At 40.4% G+C, this 25056-nt stretch overlaps 1 protein-coding gene across 1 annotated transcript in view; it reads left to right on the plus strand.

Moving 5' to 3' along the window:
- Positions 1 to 252: 252 nt before the first annotated feature.
- LOC308145428 (protocadherin-15-like) overlaps positions 253 to 25056 on the plus strand; it is a gene marked incomplete at both ends in the record, with an annotated part of 165882 nt that continues 141078 nt past the window's right edge. Inside the window, 3 exons of the mRNA XM_080516871.1 lie at positions 253 to 385; positions 18198 to 18212; positions 18617 to 18682. Of these exons, the coding sequence (XP_080372997.1) occupies positions 253 to 385; positions 18198 to 18212; positions 18617 to 18682 (214 nt within the window). The remainder of the gene's footprint in view (positions 386 to 18197; positions 18213 to 18616; positions 18683 to 25056) is intronic.

The raw sequence follows: 25056 nt of genomic DNA on the forward strand, positions 1-25056 counted from the left end.
AACGAACACTGTCGGTTGGTGTCACACTGCCATGGTGGATCTTCCATAAAATATAGTGTTTATTCATTCTTAACCAGGAATCTTTATAAATGTAGTGCCCACCAAACTTTATTGCTCTTCGCTCAAACCTAATTTGATCTGCTGTTTTCAACTTTGCATACTGCACAGTTAAAAAATGAGGTGTATGATTGTGACGAAATGTGTTGACGTGTCTGTCTCCTCTCTCTCACGCAGCTGGATGCTTGGTGAAGCATGGTGGTGAAGATGGTCAGAATCCGCTTAATGGGGCCACTGCCATGGGGCCGGGTCAAATGGGCGAGCGTAATGGGCACAGGAGTCCTTCATCTGCTGCTGCTGTCGACCTGTCTGAGCCAAGACGCAGAAGGTAAAGCGAGTCTTTGTGTCTCGTCTTCCCTCAAACTCTTTGGTGCGACTTCTCCTCATTTCTCTTGTCTTCATCTTTTTTTCTTTTTCTTGGTCTTACAATTCAAAGTTGAACCCAGCCTGCTCAGCTGGGATTTAATAGCAGAACTGCACACAAAGTTTTGTCTTCGTTAGTAAATTCCACTATTTCCTAACCCTTTTTCTAGTTCCGAGTCGATCTGAATACATCCATTGCTGGTGGGAGATTAATACCATATTGTCCGAGAGAGAGAAGTACCAGAGGTGGTTAAATCATATCATTAGCACTTTTTTCCTTTTAATCTTTTTTTCATATTACTGTTGCATTTTGTGGCCTTTTCTACCGCTCTCTTTGCTCTTAATTCCTGCATAACTCGCACTTTGGTAATAATTGCTTTTATTCAATATGACATCTTTCGTACAGCGTGCCACATAATAAGGAAATAATAGTGCAATAATGAACGTTCTCTCTTCGCCCTGCCTCTGACAAGAAGCTTATAGTTTCCTTAAGTTCAGCAGTTTCTTCTCTGAGTTGCTAATACATAGCTGTGAAGTGTTTCAATTTATATTTTTAGAGATTTTCCATCCACCTTCACACCAGGTCTGAAGGACTGTCAAGTTTAAATCCAGTTTCTACCACCAAATAGTAATATCTCTGCCGTTTGAAACTTTCCAGAGGTGCATTTAAGATTACTTGCGAGATACAAAATAATGACATGAAGAGTGCTTATTGACTCTGCAGTGCGATAACAAAAGAACCCTCAGTCTTGCAATGGGTGGGTGCACCCTTTGCCATTAAAACACCCTCCAATTCTTCTGGGTACACTTGTACATAGTTTTTCAATGCACTTGGCAGGTAAGAAAACATCTTGAGGAAGTTTGTCTCATTTGCTTCTGTCTCTCGACTGAATTGATGAGGTAAAGATCAAGACTCTATGGGGCCCGTACCATCTGTTGCAGGACTTCTCCTTGTCTCGGAAGATTGTTCTTTATGACTTAGTCGGTATGTTCAGGGGCCGTTTTCGCGCTGCAGATTGAGTTTACGACTGATCAGACAGCTCCCCGATGGCACAGCGTGATAGATAGGTATCCCACTTCCGTACAAACTGGATCTCAAAGCAACACTGACTTGGTGGAGACTCACAGTACAGTTTGTATTGGTACACATGTAAACTCCGAGGGCCCATTTTCACGACGTTTCAAGTGAAAACGCACTGTTTTTGTTTCTGCATGTTGAACATGATTGATTTCTCGGAGCACCATTGTCATGTTAACAGACATCCAAAACACAATGGAAGTTTAGCATTTTCACCTAAAAACAATGTCATGTCAATGGGGCCTCAATGTGTTCCTCCAACCTGTTTAAAGATAGATTAATGAGACTTATTATAGATAGGCACAAATATGGGACACAGTGAAAATGCTACCTACAATATTTCAAACACATTTTAGTTCAGGGGCCACATAAAGCCCAATTTCATCTTGAGTGAGCCTGACCTGTAAAATAGCATCTCCATGTCTCAGCATGGGTCTCAGTGTTGTGTTACTCTTCAGTAATTTGTTTTCTAATTGACATTTTTCCAATTATCTTGGTGGTTTGTCTGGATTGGAGCCTCTTGTGGACCAGATTTGGATCATGGTCCTTACGTTTGAAACCCCTGGCCTATGATTTTCCAGTTTGAGCCATGTGCTGTGAATGCAAACTAGTGGTAATGTTTTGAACAGCTATTCCTTATTGCTGTCACAAGGACTAAAATAGTTCAGCACTGACAAGATGGTCCTTCCCCTGAAAAACAGATGTTTACCCATAGAACGACCGTAAAGACAAGCATATGGTCAAAACTGAAGCAAAACATATCGTGAGCAGGACAATGAGTGAGAGCATCTCTTCAACTGTTTTCAAATAGGACAACAATGATGTGTTATGAGCATTTATGAGTTGGCAATTTTATGATTGTTGTTAATTACTGGCAAAAGTAACATTACATTAACATTTTCTCACATCATTATTCTCTGCACTGCTGGTACCTTGTTCAAATGCTGGCATTTCTTAACCTGGCATGACATTTTCTGTGCTTTTACATCACATGCTGTACATGTAATCCACAATTGATCTGAATAAAAGAACTTACTGAGAGAAAAAAAAAAGCTAACTATTTTTTTTCTTCTTTTTTTATTTGAGAATAAAGCTACGTTCATGACACCCTGATCTTAGGGCAGAGTGAAGCAAGGTAAAACAGAAATGGAGTCATCACCGATGGGAGAGCTCAGCATAATACTCTCTTGACTTTCTGCTCGATTTATCAGAATATTAATATTCCATTTAACTCTTAGTCCTTGAGATTTATCTGGTTGGCATTTGGCTGATGGGGGTTTTAGCCAAGGGTGAGCTTCTGCAAATGTGTGTGCTTCCATGCAGAGGAAAGAAGGAAAGGATCCAGCATCCAATGTCTCTTTGTCTGGACATTGCAGTGAACCACATATTTTGAAACATTCCTTCATATCACATACTGTATGTGCACCAGACAGGGCATGTGGTTAAAAAAGAGTATGACTCACAACAATTATGAACCTGGGAAACCTTGGATGTTGTCCTCCAATATGTTTTTTCAATAATAAAATACAGTTTGTAATTCTATTCAATTTTATTTAGCAGCCTTGGATGCTGTTCTCTTTTTTTTTTTTTTTATATTAAAGTACAATTTGTTATTCAGTTCAATTTTATTTAGCAAACAATAAACAGTTGCTGCAAGATTTAATGTATTCAGTAATATATTCAGCTTCTCGTTTGGCAAGTTGTTTAGTATCATCTGGTTTCATAGATACATAGATTTGTGTATCATCTGAATAACAATGGAGGTGTATGGAGTGTTTCCTGATAATATTCCCCACCAGAGGCAGGTATGATGTAAAAAGTAAAGGTCCTAAGACAGAACCCTGGGGATCTCCATCTTTAACTTGGAGTCTAAGGTGAACATTAACATAAACAAAGTGGAATTTGTTTGATAAATATGATTGAAATTAGTTTAGTGCTTTACTTTCAAGCCCCATGATGTGTTCCAGTATCTATAGTATCAAATGCAAATGATCGCTTGAGTGAATATTTTGGTTCAAAACATACAAAGAAACTAATAATAAGTGGATCTAACCATTACAGGGAGATGCCAGTTCATTGTGTCTGGCTGCTTGCATATCTCTATTGTCATCCTCCCAATAATAATAATAATACTAATAATAATACTAATAATAATAAAAATAAAAATAATTGTTTTAATGGGACAGCTCTGTCTCTTCCATTTAATTTGGGAAATTGGTAAAAAGTTCACTGATGTTTGAATATTTAAGTCGAGTTATTTTATAGTATGCTGCTTGGAAAGATGTCCATTATAAAAGTTTTGATACCACCTGCAACTATTTTCTATCAATCACAGCGATCAAACAGCTACTTTGATACTTGAGGCTGATAGGATGATGCATTAACATAAAGTAGAAAGAAGTAATGCACAAACTGCTCACTAAAGGTGTTCGTGAAGCAACTGTATTCAGTCTCTCATTAAACATTGAGAGGGACTCTGCGGGTCAAATGGAGTTTGGTAGCTTGTTTCACAACGAGGCAACAGACAAAGGAGAATAGTCTTACTGTCGCATTGGGGAGCTGAAGTGTGTACTGCCCCATTCCCCTCTGTTTGTCACATTCAGTCATTTCACTATCTTCAGTTGCAGTAATAAGCAGTTTTTCCTTTATCATTGGACCACCATCCAACATCAACATTTACAGCTGCTCTCTATTCTTATGACATGAGGGACTCTATCATGAGTGTAAAGCTCTAAACTATCTCACTGTGGTAAGGTAATGGTTTCGTCACGGTAGGAGTCCGACATGTAGAATATGTAAAGGAGCAAGGAGAGGCGGTGCCTCTGCAGGTCTTCAACTGTTTTTAAGTTAAAGAAATGTGATGAAGAACTACCGTACTTCCCAATGCATTTGTTTTACTGTTACTGTGCAACACACTTCCAACCAACACAAACACAACTGAAGCAATAACTGAAATCAACAATTGGACCACCGATTTTCTCAGTTTGTCTCAGTTATTCACAGTGTCATAATAATAACAACATAAAACAGACACATCCAGTTAGAGGGGAACAAATGGCTTTGGAGAATCTCCTCACGGGAACAGTCAGCTCCTGATATCCGCCTGCCGTCTCTTACACCTATAAAGCTCCTGTCAGGGTCTCACCAACAGGAGCGTAGTCATTATTCCCGTGCATCTGCGCTTAACAAGAATAGCATGTTCAGTGAGCCCCGGTTCCCAAGTGACAGACGGTGTTTTACTCGGTTTTCTTCCCTCATGACGCCGGAGCTGGTGTGTTTTTAATGAGCTCCAGTCCCAGGACGAGCAGTTGATTTTAGCAGTTTGGACCTCTGCATGACAAGGGGACTGGTATGTTTTAATTAGCTTGAATCCCAAGGTAAGAGGCTATATTTACTCACTTTTGGGTTTCCCGGGGGAGAAGAGTATGTGTAAATTTTTAATGAGCTCCAATCCCTGGGTGAGCGACCTCTTGTTGTGTCAAATCAGGCTTTTGGGTTGGAGGTTTAATAGCGCTAAAGCTTTTTTTTTTTACTGTTTGTTTTCATCCCTCCAAATCTGTCATAACTTCTGATTGAGCTCATAACTTTTTCATGCTCATTACCAGCGTGGCCACAGTTACTTTAAAAAAACTAATCTGATTACTGATTATGAGTTACTCCTTTAAAAGTAACTTAGTTATTTCACCGATTACTTGTTTTTTGAAAGTAAATAAGTTCGAGTTACTTTTTTAGTTACTTTCAGCAGCTGCCGGCCACACCCCCAAATACAAACTCTTGTCTGCTCTGAATTCTTGTACTTGAGTTGGATTCTAATTTAATTTGCAGCAAGTTCCGTATAGGCAGTGCTTGACTGGTTGTTTTAATTGAATGTGACTTATCTGTGAATGTGAACAAGACAGAACAGAATGGATGAAAAGAGCCACGCTTGAGTTGTCATATATTGAATGAGACGTGAGTGTATTTCTGCTTGTGCATGTGCTTCCCCTCAGCTGCCTATAAGAGCTCCTGTGTGCCAATGTGGTGAAGAAATAGTGCTCGTCTATAAACTATAAGTGATTTTTCACTTTACCATAACTTCTCAGAGCAGCCCACTCCCCACATCTCATGACCTCCTGGTAATATATTAAAGTGTCAATGGTATGACAATAGGATGACAAGAGCCCTTACGCGATCCAATTCCCAACTCACAAGCTTTCCCCCCCATGAGGCATGGCTCTGGATGTGCACATGCTCACAGCTTTGTGCTCATTGTTGCATCAAGAGGGACAATATAAATAAGCAAATTGTGGGATGTGATTGCCACCGACTGCTGTGAGAAACCCATCACTGTTAGATGCAGATGAAAAACATGGTCATTCAGCTGTAGATGTAGCTGAGTGTGTAATGATTGTACTTTAAAGCCTTAGTTCAAACATTGAGGATGTGCCATAAAACACAATTCTTTAGGTGTACATCCCTAAGTACACAATCCAAATGCCATTAGCATGCTCATGAATAATTTCCAAAGTCATTTTTAATTATTTATGGAGGTGTTGTTTACTATGTAGATGCTTTTTTTTCCTTATTGCATTGTAACTTTTCTTGACAGTTGACCATTATGGACCGTTCCACCAAGTGGTTGTTATGTGTTTCACCAACCACATAACACAACACACATGTGGCAGTTGAGCAATATGGAAATGCAGCTAAACTGTTCGATTACACACTTAAGTAAAAATAAAATGAATGGCCATTAATGTAATGAGCTCTTCTTTACGTATGTGAAAACAGAAGCCAGTAGGATTGAAGGTACTGGCATTAAGTCGGCTCGATTTTAATTTGTTCATGTTAATTTCCGCCGAAATTCACAACCTGAATGATTCCAGACATTAAAATCACCAACCTGATCTCTCTTCTGTAATTAAAGCAGCGACAACAAAACACTGAGTGCAAGATCTTTCTTATGAATCCGTGTTAAATCGGCCGATTCTGTATTCATTGCCATTCTATCAGTGACTCATCACTTATATCGAGTTTAGATTGGCTGGAGCTTCTTCCACTACCAAGTGAACAGTAGGGTGGAGCGTGGAGAGGTCGCCACATCGTCACATTGAGAGACACTCATTCACACCTCGTCAGTTCAGCTTTATCAATGTCATACTTGAGCATATTTCTTCCTAACTAATGGGGTAATGACTGTCACCGACTACATGCGATCCATCTTCTATGACGTTTGCTCCAGCTTATGGTTGCTGGGTGCTCGAGCCGATCCCAGCTGACGATGGGCGAAGGGCCAAGGACAGGTCACCGGTGCATCACAGTGCAAACCCTGGCACACAATCACACCTAAGAGTGATTTACAGTCACCGACTCAAAAGCATTTCTTTGGTATATGGGATTTAAAAAAAACCAACAATGCACGGGGAGAACATTCACATTGAGCAGAGAAATGCGGCCAGCCCAAAGAGAGCTAAAAGTAGACAACTAAAACGTGATTTAACATGACTCAATAACACCACTGGGTTATTTTTTGTTGTTTATCTCGACAAATTCAATATGAAGCCTAACAGGAGCATACATGCATGCAGACATGCATTACGGGAGCAATCTGAATATGGTAAACAAAGAGTGAGAGTATGTGTATTTAAGGTGGCTATGAATAGGATGGGTTGAATGCAGAGAAATACGTTTATTGAAGGGGATCAATAAACTATCTAATGAATGTTGCAAACTCTGCAGGGACTTACCCTGTCAGCCAGCAAGGCACTGAGGCAAAAGCACTAATCACTAGACTTTTTTATTGTATTTTCTTCCAAAAGTCCCAGCCTGAATTATTTCAGATTTCTGAATTACTAACTTCAGCTCTTTATGTGAAACATAAAAAAAAAAACAACAACTAAAAAGTTTCTCATACATGGCGGTTCCTCTGGCCATTCCAGCAGCTTTAATCATTTCCGAAGCTCCATAGCAAAACATTGTAAAACACTTTATCATGCTTGGATTATAATTATTATTTTTTTTTTTTTTTGCTTTTTGTTACTCTGCGGTTTTCGCTGAGCTGACTCAGACGACTATGCATGTACATTTGAGTTTGAGTTTTATGGTGGGAGCCAGTATTTGGGCTTGTGATGGTTGTGTGCGTCTGCGTGCGTGTGTGTGTGTGTGTGTGTGTGTGTGTGTGTGTGTGTGTGTGTGTGTGTGTGTGTGTGTGTGTGTGTGTGTGTGTGTGTGTGTGTGTGTGTGTGTGTGTGTGTGTGTGTGTGTGTGTGTGTGTGTGTGTGTGTGTGTGTGTTGATCTGAGGGAAGTTGGAGTTTCCAAGGTGATTTTAATATTTATTACTGCTTCTCTTTGTTGTTGGATGTTTGTGAAGAGTGTGTTTCCCATCTGTTGTCACATCAGCATTACCGTCTCTTCTTTCTCCATCTTTGTCTTTCTTGCCGCTTGCTGGTTGGTTTTTTTTCCCGCCCCATCTAACATTTCTTCTCATCAGCCATGTCATGTCCCTCTTTTACCTCCATCTCTGAATCAGGATGATATTTTTCTTGCTTCTGGGCCTTCAACACCTCACACATTTCCTTGCAGTTTTCGATCATTCCTGTACATTCCTCTTCTGATCGTTCTCTTCTCTTCTATCTCTCCTAAGTACTACATTAACTCAATTAACTTTATAGGCACTTGAAACTTAGTTATAGGCCGGGTGTGATTTGGGAAGGAATGGGAGGATGAGATGTTGCTGACTGACCCCATTAAACATTTTATAAGCCACTGTGGGCTCCCAGCTGATAAAACCACCACTACATAATCCCACAGGTGCTTGTATTCCAGCTTTGAAAAGTTTTATCACACAAAACTCTATCATAAAAAGTGTCTAATATGCCATCTGTTTACATCACTTTTGGTGGGATTTTAGAAAAAACAAAGAAGACTGTAAACTGATTCAAGGAGGTTAATAATGTTTTGCTTTCTGTAGCAGTCTGCGCTGAAGTTGTTACACAAAGTGATTTTACTGTGTGTTTTTTGTGTGTTCAAGGATAGACAGTAAGCCTGAGAAGTCTCAGAGGATGTCTTACTTCTCATTTCCTGTTCCTCTGTATTTATCCTTCATGCCAGCCTTACAAGAGAGCAAACAACGATAATGCTAAAGGTGACATTTGTCTTCAAATATAGCAACAGTCACATTACCCATAGCATTTTCTATGAAGAAACTATTTTGTATCATCAAGTTATGTAGTGATAAGCTGAGATACCAACACAGTGTTGAGTTGCTTGTATGCATATAAAGTTTTACAAATGTTGAACCAGTCCCAAATAGTTTTGGAATCTGTGTAATCTGTATACAAGACTCTGGACTGGACGACAGACGTGAGAGCTGAGGCAGCGGTTGAAGGACATTTTGGGTTTCTGGTAGGCCGTTTCTCTATTTCTACGACAGCATGTGTCCTGAGAACTCATACTGTCTGATCAACACAAGTACAGAGGAAGAAAGAGAGAAAGAGAAGGGGGGAGAAAGAGAGAGGACAGACGCCTCGACAGAGACAAAGAGAGAGAGAGAGAGTCAGGATAATGGATAAGCCAGCATAGTGACAAAGTAGTGATCCCTACAGCAATGTGTGTGTGTGTGTGTGTGTGTGTGTGTGTGTGTGTGTGTGTGTGTGTGTGTGTGTGTGTGTGTGTGTGTGTGTGTGTGTGTGTGTGTGTGTGTGTGTGTGTGTGTGTGTGTGTGTGTGTGTGTGTGCGACGCGTGCACACACACTTTTTGGTGTGCAAGCCAGTCGACAATCCGTTTTCTCCCGAGATGCATCAATCTAACACAAGGTCACACTGTCTGCGTTCGACAATCCTCTCCTTTCACTCTTCTTCCTCTCCCCTCATCGCAGTTCTCCCCATCTGCTCTTCTTCTTTCCGTTTCGATCCGTCCTCCTCCGCCAGTCCTCCCCTCCGCTTCTTTCCGCTATTTCCCCTCAAATCGTCTTCCGTCTCCTCACCAATTTGTCCCCCACTGTTCCTCCTCTGTCCTCCATGGATGAATAGATCGGTGGAGGGGATGGATGGAGAGATGAATGGGTGATGGATGAACGGCTGGCTGGTCCGGTCGAGGAGGGAAGGCAGAGAGGAATCGGACCCCAGAGAGATGTGTAGATTGGTGTACCTGCTGATGGAAGCTTAAAAAGGACATGACACACGAGAACTTTTAGAGGAAAAAAAAAAAAACCCACTCTTTCTCCAGCCTGTCTGCTCTTGTATTTCAACCTTTTACTACCATGTCTCTCACTTCTCTCGTTTGAAAGACTGTGCGGTATATTTTTAGAAAGTCAAGCCTGTCAGCCAGCCAGTGGGTCTTGGTGGAAAAAACTGCTTGATAAACGTGTGGAGGTGTGCAGCCGACCAGACACGCTTTGCATCTGATAGCATGAATGAAAAAGAAGAAGGAAAGAAAATCACAAGCCCAACTTCACGTTTTAACGATTTAATTGACACATTTTTAACGATGTGCTTTTAATTGGTAAATTATCTTGAAAAGGCTCTTTGCATGTTAAGTAAGTGATATCAAAGGCCCCAATATGTAATTAACTTACAAACCCTGTGAAAGGCTATTAATGGCGTTACGCCCACACGTGCAGTGGGAATGCTCCACACACACTGTTCACATTATTAGGTCAGTGTGCTGCCATTAATCGTTATTAATTCTGCTGTGTGCATTCATAAGACACATTCAAGTGATATATTTAATCAGGTCTTTGTATGTTGCGTTGCTGTATTTTAAGCACATCTCTGACAGTTCATTTCCATAATGTCACACGACACCTCCTTGACACGTTTCCACTCTAAACACCCGGCTTTTCCGTCTCCTCTCTTGTTGTTTTATCCATTTCACTTCAGTATTGCTCATATGAATGGACAGTTTCATCATAAAATGTTTACTTTGCCGTCTCTTTTTGCTGTGTGCCAGATCCAAATTATTTAGCCATCAATCAAGCTGTGCAAAAAGCCTTTAGACTCTCCACTCTGCTCTCATCGAGGATTCTTTACAGATATCTGACCGGTGCAGACGCCTCTGGAGATTACGTCCCGTTGTCTTCATCGCTGCAATATGCTCAAATATCCACCATCTTCACAAGTGTTTTTTTGGGGGGGTTTTTCTCTTCCCATTCACATTCTAGACTCCAGGCAAAGTAGCCAAGCAAATATAAAGCAGATGGCAACAAGGGGGATGCAGCGGAGTACAACTTGCTCGAATGACAGCAATTTCTTTGCAATATGGCAAGGTGAAAAAAAATGAAAGCCTGGTTCCCACGGCAGGATAATTAGGCCGATTTTAGCCCCGATTCTCCCCGTTCGACAACCTTAAGGACGCTACGATAATCTTATCAGATGTTCCTGTCGTGTGTGGTGTGTTAAGACTGCTCTCGTCGGAAGGATGCCGGGACCGCTCCGATCTCAAATCGGGGATATTCAACATGTTGGATTGTTTTGGCCCGAGTTCTCACCGTGTGTGGTGTCCCCTGATGGGAAAACGAGCACAAGCCAATCAGAAAGCGAGGTGGTGAGGAAACGCCGGACCAGAAGCACGCGGGCAGCTTTTTAAAAACGCGTTTTTTTCAGATAAAAACACACCACAAACGATCGCCATTCCATCCTCGTCATCCGCCAGGTTTGTTGACCCTGGAATCACGTTTGATCTCGAGAGATTTTGCAAGATTTCCCATCTGAGCTGGGGATGTTCGCCGGTGAAATGAGTTGGTGTGTGGTGTGTTCATGTTGCTGAGTGGCTGCACACCACACACTGTACCATGTACCACTAAAACTGTTAAACCTGTGATTATCTATCGCCATGTGTATTTATCTCTCAGGTTTGGGGAATCCGCCCACAATTTTATAATCCTGCCGTGTGAAACGGGCTTTAAATGAGAAAGTTAGCAGCCGTTGTGTTAACCTGAGCTACAATTTCCTATCGAGTCAGCAGTTTGAGGATTTTATCTTGGTGCTTGACGTCAACGTGTTAGTTTGTCTGTTGCTCGTGTCCTATCTCGTCTCTTTCCTTCCTTATCGTCAACTGACTCCACTCGGTGCCGGCAGAGTGCCGCCACCTCTAAGTCTGCTTCTGTTAGAGCCACATACAGACTCATTTCATCTCGAGTGGGCCAGACCGGTAACATAGTACCACAAATAAGCATTACAATTAAAATTTTAAGTTTGCCTTTGTTGTAGCGCAGTGTATGTGATGATAGTTTTCACAAGATCAAACAATTAGTACAAAAACATGACTATAATCTCAATTTAAAGTCAAATTTTAATGATGCTATCTCATACAGAATACAGTGGGGGAAACACTTTTATAACTGCTGTATTATGCATGTATTTACAAACTCACCCTGACAGCATGACTTTGATGTTAATGCTTCTTTGCACATCTCAGCTTGGGTCTAAAGAAATTAGTTTCAACAAATCTATGTTCTATTTTAATTTTTTAACATTTACCTGGTGGTTTGGCAGGCCAGATTGAGTGTTCCAGTATCCTTTAACCCTAAAGTGGATCAAACAAGATAGATGTAAGCTCAGTGATATGCTTTAATGGGCGTCTATAACTTCCAATATATCTACAATATCCACAATCTTGATGAAGAAGAAGTTTCAGGTCTACAACATTTTAATTAATTAAAGTGAAGCCCATGAGGAAAAACAGCCATAAGTCTCTTTTGAGTTTGTTGCACTACAAGGAAATGTCATTAACCACCCAGGTAAAACTGGATGTCTGAATAAATGTCTGCCAGTTTATCAAATTAGACCTAAATCGAACTTATTCCTGAGATTCACTGATAGTTCTTTGCTCTCAGACAGCGCCACCAAGTAAAACTCACTTTTGCTTGTTTGTTTGTTTGTTTCTCTGTATGACTGCACAGCACCATCTATTGAATCTATTATATCTATCACATGTTCACAGTGACACCGGCAGATTTTCTCACTGGAAGCCACCGTGCAGCCGCGAATTTGGGGGTTTTGATGTCTTGCTCAAAGGCGACACAGAGGTGCTGATCGTCTGTAGTTTCTAATACTGCTGTGGAAATATAAAGTATCTTCAAAGTTAATGATTCGCAAAAGGCTTAACTGATATGTATTTCCCATGAATGGAGTTAGGCCACCAGTTTGCATCGTTTCATTAGATAAAAGAGATGTGATACTTATAACTGTCTTTTTTATTGTACATTAGCATGGTTGTTATCATTTTATCTACCATCAACAGATTAGAAATAGTTTCCCAAAAGGTAACCTGACTTTTTTTTCTCTTCCTTTTAATTGTCACAGCCACTTTTAAACATTTTGCGATGAAGCAAAACATGATCGTTAGACGACAGAGTGTGAGTTTGTGTGGCTTGTAAAATGAGCTCACAGGCCCAATCCGAAACATCATTAAATGCAAAGAATTCATTTTATTTTTTCTGGAAGCGGGCCAGGGTGATAGCTCAAGAACATCAGAGACACTTTTGGTGTTCTTCGCTGTCATTCAAAAAGGAATTGTATATTTTGAAGCAATTTAATGGTGGTAAAGTGAACATATTCCTATTTTCCTCTTCTTTCTCATTCTGTTTTCCTGTACATCCCTTTACTAAACCACACACTGACTATTTTTCTCAACTTTTAAAGCAATCAACATTTCTGGCTTTATTATTATTATTTTTGCAGGTTGAAGGTCAGTAAATTTTAAAGCGTCTAATTAGTTTTTCCAGGCATAGGAAACAGAAAAGAAAAGCGCTTTGCTCTAAAATGCAGCGAAACCATTTAAATCGTTTAATCCCTGTACCCAAACCAAAACTACGCTAATATCAATCCCTTCGATTACTACTATGCGGTAAATACAACAATTAAAGTATTTTCTTCTCCTCAAGGTGATTGACTCCTTGTATCTAATTTACGGCGGCTCAATACACACCGCACACACATACACACACTCGGTGTTGTCTAGGTGTCTTGTCATGTATATTTAATGGTAACTGTAGGATGTGTGAGTGTGCAAGCGAAGCTCGGCATATGGCCTGTGTGAACGTGACTGTGCATACAGAGTTAGTGTCTGTGAGGCCGTTTCTAAGGATCATGCATGCATGTAAACAAACCACGTTACTGAGCCGGTTGCTAAGTTGTGTGCACTGAAATAACAGGAGTTGAAACTGCCTGGACTTCTGTCCGACCGCTCTTGATCATCAGCTGCAGTCAATATCACTCCACTGACTGTTCGTCTTCAGTCGACTTTGTTTTTAATGGGGGCTTCTTTCTGCCACGCTTGGCAACTCGCGCCTGCTCATTCTTCCGGCCAAATTCAGAGGGACGGAATTTGACTGGAGAATAAAGAAGATATTGATTGTAACACTACTGGTTTAAATAAAAGAGGCATCGGATGGATGATAAATCTGAAACGGGGGCAAACTTTTGTCATTGACTGCTTGTGATATTGTTGGAACGGATAGGCCCATTTCACAGTTTTAAGCCCTTTTCTTTATGAGCTCCACACCTTGAATGCTTCGACCTCATTCCCCTCACACAGCTCTCCATGGAGCTTTTCATCAGCTTGACAGAAACCTGGCATTAGATGAATTTATTCACTTGCTCATGCACAAAGTCATTTCAGTGATTGTTTTTTTTTTTTTTTTTTCCCTTCACAAACTTTGAAAGGGAGCAGTACACGTGAATCCTCACCCCAGGATGACTGCTGAACAACTTCACATATCAATGAGGTGAGCCTGAGAAGGCAGTTGAGGGGGATTTTAGTCCTGTTAATTTAATCCATTTTTACACGTACTTTCACAAGTCTGGTCCAACTCTGGTGGAGCATCATGTTTCCATGGCGACACCTCAAAAGCTCCAGTAAATGCCTCAAAAATACGCATTGCACAGTGTTTAGTGGCTATACACACTGTCCTAAGCATGCTGTAGCCTGTAGAATGTCGACTGAGAGATTGAGCTCCCTGTGTCAGTCATACTTTAATCATGTTCACACACCAGCATCGCTGGTGTGTGAACCCTGAAGCGCTGTAGCATGTAGCATTTAGAACTGGATTCACCAAGCGACATCCAGCTAACTCTGCTGGTCCAACTATGAGTAGTGATTAGGTTGCCGGTGTTATACGAACTATCTTTCGCCTCTTGATAGTTCAGAAGAATAAAATCTACTGTCGTTCTTGCTGTCTTATTTTCATCCATATTAAATAATCCCCAAGCTGTGGATATCGTTTGTGCTCTCTTGCGGAGCTGCGGCTGATGTTGTTGATGCATGACGTCATATAATACTCACCATTGTGTGTCAGTCAGATTTTATGAGTATTCCATACAATTGGACCTGATACTGGTATCGGCATCAGTGCATCCCTACTCTATTTTTGATATGCTAACTACACAAAAACTGCAATAAAATATTCGATTTTCAAGAAATGCTGACTCGTTTTGATTTTATTACATAACAGGCTGTACTATTATATTTGCATATGTGTTTTTTAATGCTGCTTTATTGGATGATGATGATAGAATAACCACAAAATGATATGATGATGTATGACAATGTTATTACATATACAGTAGGTTTCAGGTCTGCCTCTGTGTCTGCGCCTGTGTGTCTCCCCTCGTGTTTGGAATTATTCAAATGTCTTCCCCTTCTTGTGTCAACTACTCTCATATGAGTTTCCTTTCCCAGTGTAATTAAACCCTTCTCCCTCTGTTACCTGTGTCAGCTCATCTCATCTCGTCTCCTTCCAGACACCGCAGCATTATTATTGTGTTCATTAGATCTTCGTTTAATGGTTTTTGGACTCTGTTCTGGGTTTTGGATTTGGCCCTGGAAAGCTCTTTGGACACTTGTGCCTGATCTATGAATAAACTCTTCAAGAAATCAGAGGTTCATTTGCCACAATCCAGGCTGTTTACTATTAGATCCCATTTACTCTGTATTGTTTGAGGTAGAAAGCAGACTGGTGGGTAGAAAGAGGGAGTCAAATGAGAAGAGACAGAGGAAGGAAGAAACTGAGAGAGAGAGAGAGAAAGAGAGAGAAAGAGGGAGAGAAAGAGAGAGATGCCCCATAGAGAACAAATGGCTAGTTAGTAATATATGAGGGGCATCAGCTTACACTGAAGGATAAAAACGCAGTCAAGCAGGGGATACACATCTGTCATCTGCTGTTCACACACACACACACACACACACACACACACACACACACACACACACACACACACACACACACACACACACACACACACACACACACACACACACACACACACACACACACACACACACACGCGCGCGCACACACACACACACACACACACACACACGTAGGCCAGCTGGTAGACTGATGTAACTAGTGACTATTGTTCCATGGGTCATGCATCTTTCTGGTTTTGCTCAGCCCAAGATGCACTCTTTGAAAAGAGTTTAAAATGGGTGAGTGGTGGGAAATATGGTCGGTTTATGTCCCGACAGTATCACCATAAACTAAACATTATCTTTGTGAAAGAAAAACAAACAAACACATTTGGAGTCTTTTGTAAATAATCACACTGCTCGTTGTGTTTTCAAAGAGTAAATGAGAGTACAGATGTATTCTATTAGCTGTATGGTCAGTTCAAGCAGCTGGGAACTCGGAAACTTACCAGTTAGGAAAAAGACATAACAAACAAGACCACCCTGACATATTCTGCCAATATTTAATCAGTCTTGCTATCACCCCTAATGGAAAACAAATTATGCTTGTAATCATGCTTGTCAATAGTATTTAACAACTTGACTTCTCCTCATTCTGAATTACTGCTACGTTTTACAGCGTGCAAACTGTGAAGGCCAGGTCAATGTGTTCTTGCTAATAGTATTTACACTACAATGTTTGTTTATTACATTATTAATGATATTTCATGTAGATGCTGAAGGGTTGAGTGACTACAAATTTGCCTTTTGAAGCTCACAGAGATGTTCCATCTTCCAGTTGAGATGCGGCTCAGAAGTTGAGTCACTCGTTATTCATGAATGCATCATTAGATTGGTGAAAAATCATTAAAATTGTGTTTATTGGTGTAATATTTGACCAAAACTGCCATCACTAACCATGACATGCAAGATGAGAGGTGAAGAATACATCAAATATTGATTGCAAAGCTGGCAATTTTTACTTTACTTGATGTTGCACAGTGGGGTAAAAAAATATGGTTAATATCATTTACTTATTTACTGAACTTGGAAAAAATGCAATCATGATTTCCATATAAAGAGTGGGATAGAAAAAGTGACACAGAGCAACAGTAACTCAAAAATCATGTAAACATAAAACAACTTTTGATCAAGAGGTGGTTCTTCACATCATCTTCAATCTCAATGGTAATGCAATTTTTAAATGGTGGGAAAATTAGGCACCCACCACTGCTTTACAAAGCAAAACACAAAAAAACTGAAACAGTCTGCAGCAGATTAATGCTGACATACCAAATTAGTAATCTTTCTCCATCTTTCCCTCTTCGTCCACTTTTAAGTCATGGTGGTAATATGGAGAGCAAAGAAGCTCAGAGATCCCTGGAATCACTGTTGCTGGTTTCTCTCAATGTTAACTTCTGACTCTACAACAAAGAAACAGACCCAACAAAATGCAAGAAATACTCATTTCAGTTGCTTGTATCTGTAATTTGGCTTTCATGCCCATAGGCGAGAGTGGAGAACTTTCACTCTTCTCCATATATTGTGAGAACAAAAGCATCTGAGGAATTTCCAGAGAATTCAGGATGTTTTAACTCTCTTGTGTTTGAAAAAAAAAAAAATGGGCTACAAGAAAATTGCTATTGAAGCACAATGTTGTGAGTAATGTTTTACACATTATTTTAACTTATCTACCCTGCAGCTGCAAAATTGTTGCAATTGAAGAACTCGACGGCTTCATATCAGCTGATAAGTAGCTCTCAGTTCCCTGCATGACTGTTTGTGAAGGCAATCAGTGGAGACAGTGTGGTACAGTTTAATCTAAGGAAACATTTTATAGCCTCTTCTGCACTAAAAATACAAGAAGCAACACGAGTGAAGCATGAGATAATCTCTGATGTCACACAGCTGTAATGCTTTATCATGGAGTGGCAGAGGAGGAGAAAGAGAGACAGGGGGAGAGAGAGAGAGAGAGAGAGAGAGAGAGAGAGAGAGAGAGAGTGATCATTGTTCCATGAAGTCTATTTTCTAGGTGAGCAGATATCCATCTCACAGCTTTCCTCTGGGATTTTCCCAAACATCCTCCAGAGCTGTACAATAATGTTGATTTGTCTGGTGAATGTGGGTGTTCTTGTTTTTCCTGTATCCCGGCAAGGATGTCGGATGAAAGAGAATACTTGAAGGCAGGGGTTGTTCTTCCTCAGTGTGGGACCATTTTAAGCCTTCAGCTGGGGTTAAAATGAATTCTTTCTCGTGAAAACACTGTAAGGTGTGGGTGGTGTCTGAAGGTAGAAGGCAGAGGAGCTCAACAATAGAGATAAATCAACGTTTCAGAGCTGAACATGCAGACACACAAACCTCACAGTGGATTTTTGTGTGAGAACTTGCTTACATTTCATTATTTTTATTGCCATCACTGCATGCCTGCTGATTAATTCTTATCCTTTGTAACTACTTTTTTTCCTTCTTCTTCTCCTTTCTCCCTTGCTTTCACCATACTTCTTCTCCGTTCCTCCTCCTTGGTTTTCCATGGCTCCTTCTCACTGCAGATTGGCAATATGAGGGTAAGAACATTTCCTTTCTCTTCCCCCGTTAACTGTGTGTTCAATCACTATGCTACTTTATTAACCCCCGCTGACCCCGCGGAGATGGTTGTAGTGCGTTAACTCTGTCGTTTAAAAAAAAAAAAAAAAGAACATTAGTCTCTTTTCACTGTCACTTCTAGCCTCGCTTCTTTTTTCTGCAACATTTAATTCTTTAGTGTAATTTCTTTTCTCACGTATTCCACTTCCGTGGACGGGGTTAATGACCTATAGATTTTATCCACCAAGCTTTTTATTCATTAATCACTGGGCTTTCATTGCCATTTTCTTTGCATTTCTTTGTGGATGCATTGTACTGTATACATTTAATTTCATCGTCATGTAACAAACGTATTAACACCTAATTAATTTGTTTCATTTTCCAGAATGTAAACTGTCGCGGTCTGGCCCTCCTGCCACCATTGTTGCCATAGATGAAGAAAGCCCAAATGGTAAAGAATTTATACTATTTCTTTCTCTCTCTGTGCTCTGAATGGATTCACATGAAGCTCTGAAGGCATTGGGAGGTGACACCTGACAAGGGAAGGCTGTAACAAATAAACATTTTAATATAATCATTACCTTTCGCCGCGTGTCAAACAAACACCGCCAGACGACGCTGACCTTTTCTCTGTGATCCTCCCTGACGAGGCATGTTCCCGACACTCGTTAATATTCATCAAGCCTGTGCCAAATCTGTCATAGTTGAAGTCCGATCCCTGTGGCTAAAGACGGGACGCGAGGTCATCGGGTTTGAGGCGAATCCCCGTGAACGGGCACGAACAACACGCTACGAAGAGCCGCTGTGTCTTTCTGCCTGTGCTGGGATTAGTTGCTCCTTCTGGTCAGGGTCGCGTCTTGGTGTCCTCACGAGTTGTCTGCCAACTTCAAAGTGAAGAGGAAACCTTGGTTTTTCAGATGCATCCTGCAGCTTAATGAGCCGCGGACGTTGTGGCTATTGGATTTCATTACCTTTAAACATAGTTGGCCAGTCCCTGGTTCCCTTGCTAAATTAACAGTGAAGGTTGTCCATTCCAAATAAATCGTTATACATGCGTTTGGTTTGGTGTGAATGGGCCTGCGCTGTGGAAAATGAAAGTTGTGGGTTTGTGTTTGGGCCTTTCCGTGTAGAGTTTGCATGTTCCCACTGTGTTGTGAGTGATCTGATGTTGGAGGTTACCTGAGGATACTACAACGCCCTTCAGTGTGATTATTTGAGCCGTGCCAAACTGCTGGTCCGTTCAGGATGTGCTCTGCATTTTTAGCACGTTTAGCAGCTCTGAATGGTATAAAGAATCACAAGAGAGAAAGAAGACTGTTTGTGGAATTGTTTTCTTTGAGGCAGAAAGCACATTGTGCTCATTTTTGTCATTTCCTGAGTAATTTTTGGTTTAAATCCAAATTCAAGCCATTGCTTTGCAACTAAATCTCTTCTCTTCTCTTCTCTTCTCTTCTCTTCTCTTCTCTTCTCTTCTCTTCTCTTCTCTTCTCTTCTCTTCTCCTCTCTTCTCTTCTCCTCATCTTTTATCTCCACACCAAAGGCATCAGTTTTTGTTTTGTTTGTTTCTCTGCATCAGTTCAGCTGTTTGAGACCTTCCTGGATTATTAGTCGTTCCAGGTTTGATGGTACCGTCATTTGGCAACACAAACAATAGTACCAGGGTTGACTCATGAGTGTGTTTTGATGCAAAATCTTATTTGTGTGAAGTCATTTTTTTATGGAAGCTGTTATGTGCGAGTTTTCTCAATTTTCCAGAAGGTTATTTGAGGTTATTTAAAAAGGGATCACATTTTAATTGATGGATTTAATCCTATTGTTTGTCCACAAAGTAATTAAGTTTACACTGTCCTGAAGTAAAGTCCACGTCTTCCTGTTGGTGGAAGTGAACAAGTTTGAGTGCGTGCTTGAATCATGCCTATAGATTACCGCTGAGCGGCATCGACCTGTCATGGTGTTTGCCACATCTGCTTTACCGCAAAGTTTCGAAGTGTGAGACCCGATCGCTGTAATCCTAACTGACATAAACAGAGATTAGCGTAGCAACAGCAGACAAGAGAGGAGAGCGGAGTTTTCCATCCGCTCAACTGGCACGTCTGGAGTGGCTGATGGCTTAATGCAGTCTGCAAAGCTATCCAGCCTCTAATTTTCCCTTGTAACAGTGTTTCTCTGATCTTTAAAAGTATGCACATGAGTAATTACATGCAGTGCTTTGATGTGCAGATGGTGCTCAGAACCTATATTGGTATTTAACGACAATAACGGTGGCAGTAGTGTTCTGCAGGGCTGAGCGCTTGATTTGAATACTAGGACACATCGAGAAGACACAACATTATACCTAATAAACAGTAATGGCACATTTAAGCAGTGAGTGCTTCCTACTATAGCTTAAAGCCTGGCAGTAAACAACGATGGCAGACAGGAAACAATGCAAAACTAGAGCCACTGTTCCACTGCACAGTACGTGGCGGAGCGGGGCAGATTGGGAGGTTTCGGGATGGCAAAGCGTATTCAGAACCACCTCTGTTGCGCGGTCCCACAACAGGAAGTACGATAAACATGTAGGCGGGGTTGTGAACGACTCAGAGACGTGTCCAGCGAAGAACACGGAAGTGGCTCGCGGCTGTCAAGTCGCTGTCTTGTGACTCGGGTTTTACTTTGTCATTGTTGTCGTTGAATCTCCTCCTTCTGTTCCTGAGAGGAGAAACACAACAAGGCACGGGGTTGTGTCACACGCCAAAGTTTCAATAAACCCAGTTAACAAATCAACCAGTGAACGCATAGAGGTGCACGTACACAACAACAGAGGGCTACGGGCAATGAAATATTTAAATATTGCGGGCAAGTCCAGAGTGACGGTCGTCTTGATACAGTGAGGACAACTCTGGCCTCACAGTGAGGATGTTTCTCGGTGCGTTTCTGTGTTTTCCTTGTAATGTACCCTTCACCCTTTATTCAGCTTGGATTGGTTTCCGCCGTGTCTTGGATTAAAATATATCGAGCAGTGATTTCCAACAGAGGGGCTCAAAAAAGGTTCACGGGGTCACAAAGCCCTCTTCATTTTACAAGGTATGCATAAAAATAGCTGAGAGAGCATTTAATTCCTTTATGTGACAAAACTGACAAATGTAAGCATTTACAGTAAAAGTGACCAATTTATTAAGAAAATATTTGTTTTAAAAATTACAAAAATGCTTTGAATGCATCTTTTGAAAAACTTCAAGCGAGAGCAAAACAAGTCCAGCAGAAGACGCCAAGACAGCGTGTCAAACCAAAGAGTTTATCCTCAGAGAAAAGGAACTCATGTGTCCACAATATATTAAAGGAACTGTATTTCACATATAGTGTTATGAGGAACTTAGAACAATACAATTACAGAGTATTGGGGGGGGGGGGGGGGGTCACCTCAGTGTAAAATGGTAAATAATTAAGCCACTCCCATCAGGTTGGGAGTCATGGATGGATGAGTCTTCTTAATACAGGAAACAAAGTAACGATGCAGTCAGCAGACATCCTGACGGGGAATTTGAAGGCTATTTTGCCTTTTATAAGCATTTCAAATTCCTTTTCTAATTGTGTTTATTTCAACCACATGAGCTATAAACAAAAACCACCAAAAAGTGTATATTTACTGATAATTTTATCAAAGCTTCATGGAGCCAGGAGGGCAGATCCTTTGTATGAAAAATGCATGAATAGTTTGAGAGATGAATGGTGTTTATCAGTAATTACCAAAGCGTGTAAGCCACACGTGGATTATGGAGGCTGGAAACTGAATACCTTCTATAAAAACTATATTTGTGAGGAACAGAATGATTTACCAATCCAATGAAGAGGTAATGTAATTTATTTGGACGCTGACATCTACACAACATGTTACTGTGACCATGACAACAAAGTCCCCATAACTTATTCAAAGTGTCTCAAATTGTAAACCGTCAGCTCGTGTGACACATGATTTTATACAAGCACGGTACAAAGTGCTTCACATTGCTTGCCTCTCCCTCACCTACACACACGCACACACACACACATATACATACACAACCGATTCAAAATCCTCACCTGAGATCAGGTGGAATTTGCCGTGTTCAAGGACAACTCTGCTTCCAGTGCAGAGGAACTTGTGATTGAACCGCCTGAGCCACAGCCCACCAAAGAAGCTATCACCTATCCTGTATCACCTGTAAATCAAATCATGCAAAGCTATACTTTTTGATTTATTGGATAGCTTCTGCCACAAGTTTGCTTTATCAAAAGCTTTGGATGAAAACATTTCCCGAGGAGTGAACGTCCACACAAGCTTCCTAATTCCAGGTGTCGCAATCCAGTAGGAGTGAGAAGCCTCTCGTTATCTGAGAAGCACTGTCTGTAGAGCTTCTATATCTTTTAATAACGACCCCATCTGCATTCTGAAGATTTTCCCAGATTCTCCTTCCTTATTGTCCTGCAGTTTAGTTGCAGTATATGTCCCTGAAGTCTTGTTTTCATCCTCCCCTTCTAAATTTAGTGCCAGCAGCTTGCAGAAGCTGGTATTTTGTCATTGCCTGATTACACTATACATCATATTAAGTGCGGCTTTATATTAGCACAGAATAAAAGAAAAAAAAATGGTCATGTTCAGACGTGCAATATTACCATTTTTAGATAAATCACTATAGCTTGCAGAAGTGATACACACATAATTGGACGGGAGTTTTAGTGTGGGTGTCTGATTCTGATGAAAATGAAATAATTGTGTGGCCGTGTGTTGGTTCGGTGGTGTCGGGGAGCGCTAGAGGAAGAGATAGTGGTGTGTTGAGTGCGCTGGCCTTCGAATGTTTCGTTTAGGTAATTACCGTGCTCATCCAACTGCAGATATCCAAAGCAGTGCTGATGAGGAGGTTTTTGCTCTCACATCCAAAGCTGCTCACCAGGAGCCATGTTTCACATCTCGTACTGCAGCTGTTAGTTTCTCTCGTTCCAGCAACATCAATTATCTCTCTTTCTAAATTGAGAAGCGCTTTATTTTTGTGTAATTAAATATATACAATTGGTATATGTGGAGAGGTTCCAGTGAAGTTGAAAGGCTTGAACTCAAGGGCGTTTTGTTGACCTCCATCATGATGTGTAATGAAAAGTGATTGTGTAAATGCCGGGGTTCATTGTGCACGTCGGGTTGCTGTGAGGACCGCACTTCATGAAGCACAGATGTGTTTTCATCGGCTCATTGATGCATAATCAATCTTTAGACACATGTGGCGCGAAGCAGGAGGATTTCCTGAATTCATCCTGAACTTCCTGAAAGTTTTCTGCTGAAACTAACGTGCATTTTATGTAAAATCACATATTATGACACTGTGGATTGTTAGTTTTGAAGTGCAGCTTACAAGCTATTGCGGCAGCTTGTTCCACTCAGCGAGGCAGTCTTTGGTGTTTTTTAAAACATTGAAAAATATGTGCCATTGAGAGACTGAGTTTTGATGAAGCACAAATACCTGAATATCTCACTCTTTTAAAGAACAGTTAAAATATACAGCCAACACTTACTGCGAGTCATATTAAGGCTCATTTGCTGCAAATAGCACATTGTGCATTTGGACGGTGGAACTCTAGTATGTAGGGACAGAAATAATTGTGTTGTTTTTTTTTGCAAAATAAAGGTGAGCTGTGTATGGTCAGTCTTACACTTTCAAAGAGACTGTGGTTTGTTAAAATGTCACATAATGTTAAATTTCAAAACATTTTGACATTCTCTTTCATTTGACTGCGATGACTCCCCTGATAAAATGTGACTCACATTTATGTTGATTTGATACTCATACTGAAACATTTGCATTTCCTTGCAAGGGTTATTTAATTATTCTGAATGTGTTTGCTAGTTTTTGTTATGGTTATTTGTGCATTTTAAATATTAGCCAAATTAGCTGTATATATAATAATATTTAATATTGATTATTTACCTATAACCCATCATATTGACATTTTAACTTCTATACTATTTATGCAATGTTATTTCTGTGTAAAGCTATGTTGCAAGAATCTTCCCAAGGATTCATAAAGCATCGTTTTTCTTTTATATTATGCTATGCTATGTTGTGCTATTATTGTGTTTCTGGCAGTCCCGTCCGCCTCCAGTTCTGTTTGTGTAATATGTACAAGGCATCCAATGACTTTTAATGAGAGTGTACTATTTAACACAAAGTTGCAAACAATTTGAAGTTAGATACCTGCTGGCAGATTTTGTCCTTTTTCTGAAATGAAACACATTAACTTGATATACACACAGCATGTGTTCTTTACAATTATATAAATTCAGGCAGCAAAGGACACGATTTGATAGGACGAATATATTAACAAGTACTTTTATACTTACTCGATCTGCTTGACTGGATGATGTATGATGCAGCATTTTTTTAAATTCATTTATTTAAATGAATGAGTTCAAAATGTGATGTGACTGAAATCACCCAAGTGAATAATGCATAGTTATTCATTTTGATTTCCCTATGAGCTTCAAGCTGCTAAACTGAATTTTGTGTGTCCAAAAATATTGGTATTGGAAACTTTGCAAGGTCATGGCACAGACGTCAATAACAGAAAGCAGCAGAACAAAAAGTTATTTTTTTTTTATAAGAACATGTTGCATATATTCCTTTTCCCTTTAAAGGTTTTTAGATGTTCACAACAAATCTGGTATCACTGATTATATACATATATGTAATTCAGAGTTGGATTCACCTTGTCCGTATGACTGTTTTGCTGCTGATAATCATGTACATACTATATGCTGTATACACAAGGGTGTGTTTGTGCCAGTTAATGCAGTAATCTCCCTAACAGCGCTGT

The sequence above is a fragment of the Blennius ocellaris genome (assembly GCF_963422515.1).
Source record: "Blennius ocellaris genome assembly, chromosome: 21".
Classification (NCBI taxonomy): Eukaryota; Metazoa; Chordata; class Actinopteri; order Blenniiformes; family Blenniidae; genus Blennius; species Blennius ocellaris.